This window comes from Carassius auratus, chromosome 46, assembly GCF_003368295.1.
Source record: "Carassius auratus strain Wakin chromosome 46, ASM336829v1, whole genome shotgun sequence".
Taxonomy (NCBI): Eukaryota; Metazoa; Chordata; class Actinopteri; order Cypriniformes; family Cyprinidae; genus Carassius; species Carassius auratus.
Window position 1 is genome coordinate 3,363,388 of NC_039288.1, and position 13,906 is coordinate 3,377,293.

Below are 13,906 nucleotides of genomic sequence, written 5' to 3' on the forward strand. Positions count from 1 at the left end.
TAAAAAAGGTCTATCCTTGGACTGAAATTTTAACATCTTTTACACCTTATGAACTTAGCTATAGCCAACATCTCTGGTAATTGGTTCAGACGGCTATGCTTATTAAAAGCACGGGTGTCGCCTACACACTGCGAGCTCATTGGTTGCTCTCCGTGTTGTAGAGACATCCTGCAGTGCCAGGCCTGGAAAGGCAAAAGATGTAGACTGTGATGGGGAGAAAAGCACATTTACACACTGGCAAGGACTCGTGCATCACGCTGAATTATTCACAAGCGGCTGGCTAATACAGATGGAGAGGGGTTTGTAGAAAAGTGCTCTGGACGAAAGTGACTGGCAGAGATGCTGATTGTTAAGTTAAGTGCTTATGTGGGGCACTGTGGTTTCATGCTGAATTATGTTTGAGGTAGATCGCAGAAAGTGGTCAAAAAAAGCCTATTATTTTGGAATATACAGCATTTATTTTTTTGCATGTGTGTGTGTACCTGGTATTCCCTACATTATTGGGACCTAACATTCCCATAATTACGTGTAATTTTTTATGTTGTGGGGACAATTTGGTCCCCATGAGGAAAACAGCTAATAAATAATAAATTTTTAAAAAAAATTACAAAAAGTTCTGTATGGGGAGTAAGTTTAGCAGGTCATGGAAACTGCATTACATGTTATCAATGAGTAGTTTTGATATGATATTTTTGATGTTTGAATATTTAGGCCTAGTAAGAAAAACGAGTAGAAAATAGAGCTCTATTGTCCCTCTGAATTATTGAGAATCTGAACTTGGGAACAAAAATGCAAAGTATCTAAAGCAAGTATCACTAAAGCCTACTATTACTCAAACTGTCTTGAATACTACAGTGCTTACTTAAAAACATTTAGAATATTTGCCTGGTGGAGATCTAAATTCAATAAAAAATACAAATAAAATAATGAGTATATTTAAATGGACACTAAAAGAGTGACTGAGAATGCATACGTTTACTTGTTTGTTTGTTTTTATTAAATTATAAACAATGTAAAAAAAAGGTATTTGGACACTTGAGTGTACTATATATATATTCCACTTTGTGAGTTGCTGCTGTTCCTAAACACTTCCACTTGCAATAATACCAATTTCACAAACTGACTAATGGCAAAGATGGCATGTTTGTAAATGCAGACCTCATGACCGGGGGCTTGATTTTATACACCTGCTACAGTTGATGCTTCATTTTATATACGTTATTTAGTGTGTATACTGGTCAAATGTCTTTATAAAAATAATTAAACTCAGACCAACCACCTAATAAAATGCTAAAAACAACACAGAACCATCTTACCACATAAACACTCACCCACAACCGGCACAGACACACATACACACAAAATAGCAGTCCCTTTAAATGTTAAATACACATTATGTACATAAAGCTGAGAGGCGTATTGGCAGATGTTAAAGTTTTCTTTGAAATCTTTTTTTTTTTTAAGTAAACTTTGTCAACTTAGTATGGGCATATTACTTCAATATCCCATTGTAGGAATGCATCAATCTAAAAAATACTAAATAAATCAATACTTGGCACAGCAATTTTCCACCTCATTGGTGTCCGTAGCTAATGAGAATTTCAGTCATAAATCATTATGTAAAAAACTGTCTCCAAGTGACCATATCGTGTGGTTGTGTAACTGCAGCACTGAAGCTAATTTCATGCGAGCAAGTAGTTGGCTGTTCACTCCTCTCACAAGCAGCTTCAATTACAAATGGCTGTCAACCCGATTTCCATGTGCTCTTGAAACCTGGATCCAACGCTCTTAGAAAGGTCTGACCTGCTCATCTGCCAGCTACAAATATAAGACATATATTTATTTTGGCTGTTGTTGGAGAGTGCCTTCCTTTTGAACTTATATATCACCATAGTGCTTGGGGTGTGTTATAATAATTATATGTTAAAGAAGAATGATCCTAAACAGTGAAACATCCATCCTGCTGTAATTGCTGAAATAAACCTATTTTTGTCAATAAATTGCTTGCTTTGTTTGAAAGGAAGCAAGCAGAGTGGCAAAAGAACAAGCTTTAGATACATCACACATGTAATAAAAAGATCCTGCCTGAGCCCCGTTCACACAGAGACGAGTTTAGATGTGTACGCATACATATTGTATCATATAGGCATTTCGTTCACACAGATCCGCCGTTTTGGGAGAGTGATTATTATTATTTTTTAAACTGGGTCCCAGAGTGGATAAATCTGAATATGCTTCCCTTGCGTTTGCGTGTGGACAGCGAATCCGTATATTTTTTTAAAACAATGACGTCATCAGCTCACGTCTCGCCCCTAGTCAGACACCGCTACGTCACGTAACAGCTCTGTAATGCTTGAAAATACTGTACACAGTGCTTAAATAGACTAGTTTACCTCTACAGCAGCAACAGTGGTCTTCGGTGACTAATGCACTTTTAAAAAAAGTCCATACACTCTTAAGTGTGGACTACAAAGGGCTGAAGGTGCCATTTAGGACAAGGTTCATCTTTGTCTGTGCCTGGATAGGCTATTACATAAGTGTACACAGGTCACATGAGAATTTCTCTCTTTAAAGAGCAAATAGTGTTTGAGCTAATTGGCTACATTGAGCAAGCATTATCGCTTACTCATATTTTCATTTGCACTAAACCTTACTCTTTCCCTCAAGAGGTTCTAATACAAACCATGTTTCTCCATTTCTTGCTGACTGTCATTGTTCTTTTTTCACTTTATTATTCTAACCGCACTCCTTTTCATTCGCTTCGCTGTCAGTTTTCACCGCATCCTCTTTCACTGTCTGTCTTCTCTGCTAACCTGTTTATGTTCTCACATCAGTGCTGGAGAGCTGACTGATGGCCACTCGTTCATGTCTCAGGACTTTCTATTGTACCCTGACTCGCATGTCATCTATAAAATATTTGTATTTTTCTCGTATGCACCCCTAAAGCATCACCCTATTTTAAGAGCAATGCTCTTTAAGGTTTATGCCTTGCAACTTTTTTGACATGCACTTTTTTTTTTTATCAGGCTCAGTACATATGCATTTCAGATGACCACTTCCAGGAAAGAATTAATAATGTCACACTTCGTTTCATTACTATCTCTCTTTTTAATGCGTGTTATGTGCTATGGCCATGGGATTTAATAGGCTGTGCTTATCGTAGCATATTTAAAAGTAATTTTCACGGAAAGTAACTCAAGCCTTGAAAACCTACCAGGGTGATATGAATGAATGTTCCTTGACCTTTAGAGTTAACTTCAACCTCTTTCCATAAGGACTTGAAAATTCCCCTTCAAAGGGATGTTCCACCTTGATGTTAGGATCATATCGTGAAGAGAAACAACCGATATCCGCTCAAATATTCACTGGACCACCCACAGCGCGTGGATTGAGATACTAGGTTGATTTCACGTTCAAAGCTAAACCTGCTTTCACAGGAGAGGAGCGCTTCAAAAGGACCACCGACCTGTAGGAGATTCCTCCAGTCAGCCAGTCCTAAAATGAGAAGATAAGCTCAGCTTTTCATACTCTGTGAACCCTTAAATAACATTGACGTGCTGTATTTTAAAGGGCTTATGTCATACCAAAGTTTTTCATGACCATTTTCTAGACTATTTATTTAGCATCTGTGCCTTTAGTTTCGAAAAAATGCAAGTATTTCATCATATTACAATAGATATTTTTGGATATTTTTCCTCTCCTTTTCACACCACAGCTCAGAATAGAATCTGTGCACATTCCTGTAGTTCTGTCAATGCTGTCATGTCCTGCTGCTCCAGAATTAGTCACGCAACGGGTGTAGTATGTGTGTGTGTGTGTGTGTGTGTGTGTGTGTGTGTGTGTTATTTATTTCAGTTTAACAAATTAAAATAATTGGATTCAATTAACACAGCATCATTGTTCCCCTGGCATCCTTTGGTAACCTCTAGTAGATTCATATTGATTAGCTTTAATTAATTAATGACTAAAATTGAGTATTGGTATCAAAAATAGTGGATATTAGATTTGAAAATATGACAATATAAATATATTAATATGCAATTAACCAGTTAATTACAGAAAAAATGTGTGATTATTTAGTTATGAGTTGTGTGTTTGAACACTATATATATGTGTGTGTGTGTATGATAAAATCATAAACTGTAGATATTGTACAAAGCCACACAAACGAGTCACAAAAGATTTATATGATAGTGACTGTGCATTATGTCACATTATGAGCACATCACAGTAATTGGCTGAAAAATATTTGCTGTCTTCTGTTTCCCCACTTGTGTGTGTGTGTGTGTGTGTGTGTGTGTTTCCTCATGATCTACATGCCATCATTGTTTGTCTTGTTCCATCACTAACCACTGGGGATTTTCTTTCAGTGCTATATTTTCAGTGAGCTTGATGCATAACGTCCAAAAGAAGGTCACTAGGGCACTGCATTACCCATAATTCACCCCACAGGTACATCAGCTGCATTTGAAATCATTTTCCCTAGAATACTAGAGCTGATACAAAATGATCATGTACAAAAATTAAAATATCAACAGTTCATATTGTACAGTGTTTAAGATATGAGAATGTTTCAAGGCAGCTTCGCCAGGTTTTATCAGAAGTCATTCTTATCAAGATGAGCAGAGAAGTGAAGAGACATGGAACAGCACTGGGAGACCGTTCACAGAGACAACATCCTTATCGCTGATGATGACCTTGACTGAACACAAGCTAAAAAAAAGTAACTATTTTATTAGTCCATGCAATGGAAGTCAACAGGGTCCAAAGTTATTTTGGAACATGATTTTGTTAATGACTTGATTTTCCATATTTTCCATTAGTTGAACACACAACTAGTTCCACTACAAAATCACTTCAATTATATTACATCACATTTTCAAAGCGACATGTTCAGTGAGTAGCATTAAATTTAAAGCATGTTCATTTTTCAGATGAACATGAGTTTTATTGTGTTGTTTGTTGCCTAGCCGGAACATAACTGATAGTTACAATTTTTTAAAAAAGCAAACATGAGATATAAAAAAAAGCAGCCCAACAAGTCTTTACTTTATAACAGCTTGTGATTTACGGGACTTGTACCCGAGCGCTCTGTATCTCAGTAACAATGATGTACCAGGTGAGCTACTGAGCAAGTTTACTGCCAGAAAGAATTAGTCATGTATTAGTTACAGTTACACTTTATTTTAAGGACCTATTCTCATTATTAACTAGCATGCATATTACAAGCATGTTGGCTGTTTATTAGTACATATTATTACCTTATTCTGCATGACCACATTTTAGCTCCCTTAAACCAACCCCATACTTAAACTTAACAACTTATTTAATAATTATTAATAAGCAGCAAATAATTGGTTTACTGAGGCAAAGGTCTTTAATAACGAGAACTGAACCTTAAAATAAAGTGTGACCTAGTTTCCAAATCATGCACTATAGTAAAAGTGTCTCGGGGTCATAGCATACAGTAGGGTGTAAGTCTTTATTAATCAATGATATAAAAGTTGTTGTTTTACAGACATCAGTGTTCATTTCAGCAGAAAACTGTGATGAATTGAATAGGTAAGGTTTTAGAGTTTTGCCAAAATGTAGGCCAGTGCATGTGTTTCTATGTTTAACAGGCTATTTGATCACAAACTTGTCCAATTCTATAACTGTCCAAACCTTAGGGTGACAAACCATTAGTGAATACGGAGTAGGTTGATACAGTAGGCAAAAATGCCAAAACTAAAGCATTATGAGGAGATAACATTCTCCACGTGATCTGCATGTCACCACACTCCACTTAGATAAGAGCTCACACCCAAACACATCACTCAAAGATCAAAGACACGAGTTAGGACGAGACCCCGGAGGAGCAAGAGATAAAACCCACAATACACCACCATGCAGAATATAGCCCTGCTCCAAAGCCCGTTATAAAGGAGCGGTTGACTGATACTTCAACACCTCATTCTGCAATGAGACGACATATCTATGCTGAGCAAGATTTTTTTTTTGCAGAAAAGATCCAAGCTTCAGGCATGCTGGACTGGATGGGATGGTTTCTGCCCCAGGTGCCTCAGCTGTTTCTGTGGACTGGGCTGTTACCACAGGGACACATGGCTGCTAAGGAGATACACACACACAAACACTGAGAGATGTCACAGCAAGACAACATCTCTCTAGGGTACATATGCTCTAAAAAGTGCCACGGATGCTCTTAGATCCTCCCGAGCAGTTGCGAGCTGGGAACTCATTATTTGTGTTCGAGTGTTTCCAGTCAGAATAAAACGGCCTTGTTTGCCACTTTCATATTTCAAATGAGATTTTAACTGCTAGACAATAAAATGAAGAGCACATTAGTTGTGTAAATAATGCATTACTCATAATTTGTTACATGCAAGTGTCTATGGTAAAGAAAAAAGTTCTTAATAATGTGATCTCTGTATTCATTTAATGACCCATCTGAGTGCATTTTTTATTATAAAAAATTATTAATACATTGCATTTTTATGTATTTTCAAATAAATTAATAGATTTATTTAACCCAGTTTCCACTTATTAACATAAAATTCATGCATCGTGATCATTCTGACGTGTCAAGGTATCACATTTCAGATTTGATGATCAACTGTGATCTTGACACAATTTAAAAGAAATAATACATGATTAAACCTTACTGGATCTCAGTGATTTTGAGAAATATTTCATGCTCAGTCACTCCTTTCCTCTTTTTTTCACTTTTCTGGTTTTGTATCTGCAGTGCTTAAGGCTCCAGCGGCCTCATGTCCCACCAGTGCTCCACAGAAAACCCTTGTCGCAACCATGCACCTGTCTCTTATACACACACACACACACAGTCTCGACAGAATGTGTGTGTGTGTGTGTGACAACAGTGCCCTCTACAGAAATGCACACACACTTTTTGCACCAAGAGAGCAGAGAGAATCCAGCGCTTATGACATACAATCCTTGAAAACCATGATGGATGATTTAAGTTATTTATACCAGAGGTTGCTAGATTTTTTTACTGCATTGAATATTTCTCAAAGTAGACACATACCTTATAGTCTTAGTGGGGATGGATGGATGGTGAAAAGTTAGTTACTGAATAGCCACAGCTATTCTACAATACATAAAATAATAATAATAATTTTGGAAATCAAGTATCATCATTATTATTATTATAATTATTTGTACTTTTTTGTATAGGACTATTATATATTCATAATAATAAATATTTATGTTATGCATTTAGCAGATGCTTATTTCCAGTGCATTCAGGCTATCAATTTTTACATATCATGTGTTGCCAGGGAATTGAACCCACAACCTTTCGCTTGATATTGCAATGCTCTACCAATTGAGCTACAGGAACAATACTTCATAATTATATCATACACATATAATGTTATGTAATGTAATATAAATGTTAATATATGTAAAAAAAAAAAAAAAAAAAAAGAAGTTAACTAAAGGGGGGGGGGGGGGGTGAAATGCTATTTCATGCATACTGAGTTTTTTACACTGTTAAAGAGTTGGATTCCCATGCTAAACATGGACAAAGTTTCAAAAATTAAGTTGTACGTTTGAAGGAGTATTTCTGTTCCAAAAATACTCCTTCCGGTTTGTCAAGTTTCGGAAAGTTTTTTCGAGTATGGCTCTGTGTGACGTTAGATGGAGCGGAATTTCCTTATATGGGTCCTGAGGGCACGTCTGCCAGATCAGAGCGAGAGCGTCGCGAAATGTCACAAAAGAAGTGTATTTTTGGTTGCCAGGGCAAGACAACCCTGCACAGATTACCAAAAAAAAAAAAAAAAAAAACAGCATTAAGGGACCAGTGGATGGAGTTTATTTTTACAGAGCATCAACGGAGTTGTGCAAGTGTTTTTGTTTGTTCCCTGATTGTTGCTGATGCTGCTCTTGTTAAATTTCAGCCTCTGGATCTGATTCTGGATCATAAATAAACGGCTGAATCTGACTGTTAGCCATGGTTTGTTTGGGATGTGTTTTCCTCACGGTAATGTCACAGCTTCCAAACGCTCTCAACGCAAAAGCCTACTGGCGCTCGTGATTCTTTAGCTCCGCCCACACGTCACGCCTCCAGCCGGTCGTGTTTTTCCGGGAAAAATCGGTACAGACTATCTTTCTCTTATGAATATAATAAAACTAAATACTTTTTGGAGTTATGAAGGATGCAGTACTACTCTATAGGTACTCAAGATTAACAGGATATTGAGTGAAAACGAGCATTTCACCCCCCCTCTAAATAAAAAATCCCAATCTTTAATATAATGGTAAATGTAAAATGTAAGATTTAATGGCAACATGCATGAGTCACTAATCAACTTATATATTGCTTGATTGTTTGTTTATCACAGGTTTATCATTATTTGAAGGTTTAAGGTATTACATAAAACACACTATATATTTTTATAACATTTTATTTTGGATCAAATGAGAGATGAGGTCATATCAGTTTTGACTCGGACTTTGAAATCCGATTAAAACTAGTGACCCGATCCAGACTGAATCCATGTAGCGAAGCCTGCATATGTATAACGACCATGAGAGAGCAATCTGAAATCAAAGCATACAGTACACAGTCCCAGAAGCCATCAGAAAGCTCTTTTCCACCCCAACTCTCCGTCAGTTTGAGATGTCAGCGGCATCAATCTTCAAGCAGAGAATACGGATGAGTCTAACCCTGCATGAAGTTCAGGACCCCGGGTAATAAACATCCTGACAGCTGAGACTTTTAGCATCGGCAAAAACACAGATAAGAAAAGAAAATCTGAGCAGTGTACACACACAGTTTCTCAGGAGCTCTCCAGCGTGGTAGAAACGGTGTAGGTCTGTGTCTTCAGCCTCTTCTTCATCTCTCTGATCATCTGACAGAGGGCCAGAGGGTAGCAGCAGTATACTGTAGTCCAGTCCTCACACACACTGCCCTAGAGACACACACAGGACACGCTCATGGATTCTTCATCTAATGTAGCTAGTCAAAAGAGTTTGTAGATTTCTAAGTAGGGATATGTTTCCCTGATATTGATTTACACCCCCACCCAAGTCAAGAAATCTACTTATAGACTCATATCTAATGGTCAAATACTGTGTTTCACTTCTTAGCACATGAAGGTTATGACATGATAAATAAAATAAAAAATCTATCTACACCTAGTCTACACCTAGAGGGAATATTGTAAAAATATAGGAAAATATAGTTTCGTGGAAACTGCCATTTATGTTAATGCTAGTCTATTTTTTTTATTTTTAATCAATCCGTCTGAAAGGGTTACAAATTTGGAATACATTAACTGAATATATAATGAGTTGCTGAGTATAAAAACTGAAAGATAAAGTCATTTTTGTTAGTATCATTCAGTAAAAAATAAAAAAATTGCAAAACTTGTTATTGTAATGCAAAAATGCTGAATAATTGTCTTTATTATTAAATATTATTAATTTAACCCTTTAATATAACTATTAAATGTAACCTGACACCACACATGGTTACTTTACTTTAAACTGCAATAAAACTAAAAACACACACATACATATATATATATGTCTTTATTCATCATCATTTTACTTTTCTTAAAATGAATATAGTATGCATCCACTGCTATTCATACACTGTGTATATGTATACATATACGTATAAACACATATACATACATGTACATATATATATATACATACAAACACACACACACACACACACAGTGTATGAATAGCAGTGGATGCATACTATATTAATTTTAAGAAAAGTAAAATGATGATGAATGCAGACATACATTTCTTGCATAACATTTCTTACATAATGTTTCATAAAAAAGTGCACACTAAACAGATCAGATACATTTTTAATTCCTGTTTATTTTGGCGGTAGTTCCGTTTCCAGATTTTTGTAACATTTTCAGTTGAACCGAAACTTCCAAAAGCCTCTTGTAAGTTTTCAGCATGAAAGCATATTTTCAGCATATTTTGGTTGATTTATTTTTTACATAACTGCTGAATCCTTACCCTGATTTTATAGCGCTCTCGAATGCCCACCCTCATGGCGAACGTAGAGCCAGGCAGCAGAGGCAGACACATGCACTCTCCATACTGATGAGCCAGACTCAGGTCCAAACAGCAGGGCACAAACGCACCCATCAGACCTGCACAGAAGAGGGAGAGATGAGCTTATATGCAATTACCTTAACACTGCTTACATCAGTTGACTACAGAAGAGGTTTCAATCCTGAGAAATATCACTTTGAAAGATAAACCAATGTCCTTGTTTTATGCCCAGGTTAACTTTAAATTAATGGAAAATCATTAACAAGTTATAATCATTAAGGACTGTCATTAACTTCTAATGATCGTGAAACGGTACACAAGCCATTGGATTAGGAAAAAAAACAATAATTGTGCTTATAATGAATGCATAGTAATAAATAGTGGAGTCCTAAGACACTGTATAGCTGTAATTCAAAAGTTGTACTCAATAGATCAAGTACTTTATGTGATTTGTAAAGTAAATAATCTAATGGAGCAGGATAGCCTATATCTTTTGTACAAATTTAGTCATGTTTAACTTTGACAAACTACAGTTTACTAGAGTAATAAAATACAAAAACTATTTATAATTAACAATGTAATCATCATGAAATCTAATGAAATAGTAAGGGTAAGAATTTAGCTTAGGACCAATTCTCATTATGATCTAGTTGCTTATGAGCATGCATAATACTAGCATTTTGGCTTTTCATCAGTACTTCTAAAGCGCATATTAATGCATTATTCAGCATAACAATATTTTAGATCCCTAAATCTTACCCCGTACCTAAACTTAACTACTACGTTACTATTTAAAAAAAAAAAAAAAAAAAAAAAGTTCATAGTGAGGATTGGCCCTCAAACTAAAGTGTGAGCATAATAGGTTCTAGAGTTAGGGATTTGTTTTCTACAATTTTACACAAGATATGCAGCTATGGAATTCTGTGCGCTATCAATAAAGATTCATCTCAATTACTTGCATAGAGAAACAGAGGCTTCAAGGAAAGACTTACAATAAATAAGCTGCTGTGTTCGGTTTTCTGAGGCTTTTAATATATTAGACCAAACAGTGTCCCACCAGAGCTCCAGGCCAGTTTTATTATAGGTCAAATTACTTAAAACAATTAAAATCCATGTGACACAATGTGGAAACAAGAAAATCTGAAAAGTTTTTTTTTTTTTTTTTTTTGTCTAAATACAAGACGGACAAAAAAAACTTTGTATTTCCCACTGAGACTGTTTTTCATAATTGCGACTTTATATCTCACATTTTTCTTTTTTTTTTTTTTTTTTTTTTTGCAATTGCCAGCTTACCTCTTGTAATTTAATAAAAGCATAAACCAGCAGCTTACAAAAACCCGTCTTTTCAAAAACTACTGTCAGGATTTTCTAAAGACAGGCAGTGAAAAATTAGCAATGAAAAGGCGTGGACTGTTATTTTTCCGGCTGACCTTATTGCACATGCATTTGTAGGGAATTTATGGCAGAAAGGTGTTTAAATGAATCATGCAAGGTTTTTACAATGAATCATGCAAAGCCAATTTACTGCTATTTTGCACCATTATTTAATGCATGTCTAAAAGCACCTGATTTGAGTCTATCTCACAATATGAATGGTTTTCTTAACCGCAAAAACTGTGACTTTTTTGAGTTTTGACTTTGCATCTCAAAATGTTAGTATGCATCATAATGCGACGTCACTGGGAGCATACGTCTTGCAGTTGAGGCTTTATTTCTCATAGCTGTGACTTTCCAACTTGCAATGTTACTAGTTCTCGCAATTGTAAACGTCTTTCCCAATTTTGACTGCTACTTCATGTCACAATGTGACTTTATATCTTTAAAGTGAGTTGCAGTTAATGCTTTGTTACTCATAGGTATGGCTTTGAATCTCCAAATGTGACCATTTCTAGCAAATGCAAACATGTATTTCTCCCAAAACGTTGCTTTTTACATCACATTGAGACTATTATTTTGTAGTTCTAACTAGTTTTTTTTTTTTTTTTTTGTAGTAGCAACTTGTAACCCAGAATGTGACTTTAGATCTCATAATGCCAATCAATATCAATCTTCTCTCAAGCACTTCCTCTTACATGTGCTGGCGTCACGGCACACTGCGAACAGTCCTGTGCTCCAGTCTCCTCCCGTTTGAGAGATAGTGGTCACTGTTGTCGTGGTCACTCCGAGGCCAGGTTGGGTCAGAACAGGAAGTTCCATCATCTCACTACCTGTTGGGTTTGCTTCAATATCGGTTCCGTCTAGAGGGTCCATTTGGTTCAGACGCTGATGCAAAAAAAGCAGGTTCACAACAAAATCACAGGTGCACAATCCTATAAAAATGTACGTGAAAAGGAAGTCCTTACCTGACCCGAAAGTTTTGACAGTCCTGGGACATTACACAAATGAAATGCATACTAATGAGATGAACACTTACATGGTGAATGTCAAAGTGGCTCGGAACAATCTCTCACGATGACAACGGACTAAGGGAAAAGACAGGGGTGAGTTTCCTGTGGTGACAGTGGTGTCTTCTTCTGATAGCCACTTGGCCAAGAAGCCCTGACAGAAAGCTGCTGTGAGCTGATAAGCCTTCATACTCACACACACACACAACACACAGGAGAGCCCCACACAAATGAAAACACCTCTCAAGTGCATTTAAATACCATCTCTCCCGAGACGCAAACAGAAATGTTTCACACACAAAAGCAGATACAATTCAAAATTCCTCTCAAATTCCATCATGCATGTTTTAGGACCGCAGGCCTACTTACATGTATCCCACTGGTTCATACAATTCACACACTCACAAAAATATTAAACAAAAGCTCGCAAATGACATCTCACATATGCAACAAGAGCTTACCAGCGATCCAGGCTTTGTGTGATGTTACAGTGCAGAATTGCACGTTCTCTTGAGGTTAATGTCTCGCATCACTTCCTTCTGCACTGAAGCTAACGCACATCAAACTGGGTCACATCCAATGAAACACTGCATGTAGCTGTCACATGTAGAATGGCTCACTTTTGTGTTTGCCACCCAAAGCTGTTCAAGTGCATGCAAGCGTCCATCTGAAAATGTTTCTTTGTGGCTGATCTCGTCTTCCCTTGCATCCGACTGTAAAAATAGTCCGTCTTGGTATCTGCTATGGCCTGCTTGGCCGGAAAATAGAGTTATATCCCTCATAGCACTTCCTAGTTGGCCCATTTTCAGTGCTATTTCTGTCTTAACTTATTTCTTATTTTTACCATGTTTTAACATATGACCTTTAAAGAAAATGTACAGTATATTCTCTCACCCCGGTCTCAAATATCATAGGCAGTAAGATATTAAGCGAATATCAGATTAGTGATTATCCAGTATGGTTTCTATCAAAGTAAACAATAGTTATCATTACTAACCCTAAAGATAACGATAGGTTTTCAACAAAAGGCTGCATTCTTTTTTTAATCAAATACAGTAAAACAAAACGGTACTATTGTGAAATATTATTCCAATTTAAAATTACTCTTTTCTATTTCAGTAGATTTTAAGATGTATTTTTTTTTCCTGATACAAAGCTGAATTTTCAGCATCATTGTCACAGAAATTATTCTAATATTCTGATTTTGTGCCCAACATTGCTTCTTATTTTGTTAATGCTGAAAACATTTGTGCTTCTCCATATTTTTTTTTTTTTTTTTGTGGTTGTAGAAAGTGATATATTCCTTTGCAATTTTTTATTTATTTATAATTAATATAAATTTCAAAAGATATTTTTTGTTATCTTTTTTGTTTTGACTAATTTCAGTATGTGGCATTTTTTGTATTAATCATATCTGTAGTAAGTCATGAGGATGAAAATTCCACCAATTCTCATGAATGATCCAGACGTGAAGT

The 13,906-nt window shown here is 36.2% G+C and overlaps 1 protein-coding gene across 5 annotated transcripts; it reads right to left on the reverse strand.

The window, feature by feature from the left end:
- Positions 1-6,823: 6,823 nt before the first annotated feature.
- Positions 6,824-13,164, reverse strand: LOC113063871 (PLAC8-like protein 1). 5 transcript variants are annotated; one of them, XM_026234274.1, is made up of 6 exons: positions 12,893-13,163; positions 12,461-12,509; positions 12,120-12,309; positions 10,009-10,145; positions 8,788-8,933; positions 6,824-6,840 (listed from the first exon to the last, which is right to left on the reverse strand). In XM_026234274.1, exons 3-5 carry the CDS (start codon positions 12,295-12,297, stop codon positions 8,802-8,804), a joined length of 447 nt encoding a protein of 148 aa, XP_026090059.1. In that variant the 5' UTR covers positions 12,298-12,309; positions 12,461-12,509; positions 12,893-13,163; the 3' UTR covers positions 6,824-6,840; positions 8,788-8,801. The 5 variants fall into 5 exon arrangements, with proteins under 5 accessions (XP_026090059.1, XP_026090060.1, XP_026090057.1 ...); XM_026234275.1 differs by lacking the exon at positions 6,824-6,840 and having other exon boundaries at positions 8,796-8,933; positions 12,390-12,615; positions 12,893-13,164; XM_026234272.1 differs by lacking the exon at positions 6,824-6,840 and having other exon boundaries at positions 8,796-8,933; positions 12,461-12,585; positions 12,893-13,162.
- Positions 13,165-13,906: the final 742 nt, after the last annotated feature.

Coding starts and splice junctions, on each gene's coding strand:
- LOC113063871 (XM_026234274.1), bottom strand. CDS start 12,297: ATGGACCCTCTAGACGGAACCGATATTGAAGCAAACCCAACAGGTAGT. Junction 10,146..12,119: donor GTGCCGTGACGCCAGCACAT/GTAAGAGGAAGT, acceptor TCTTCTGTGCAG/GTCTGATGGGTGCGTTTGTG. Junction 8,934..10,008: donor GAGAGCGCTATAAAATCAGG/GTAAGGATTCAG, acceptor GTGTGTCTCTAG/GGCAGTGTGTGTGAGGACTG.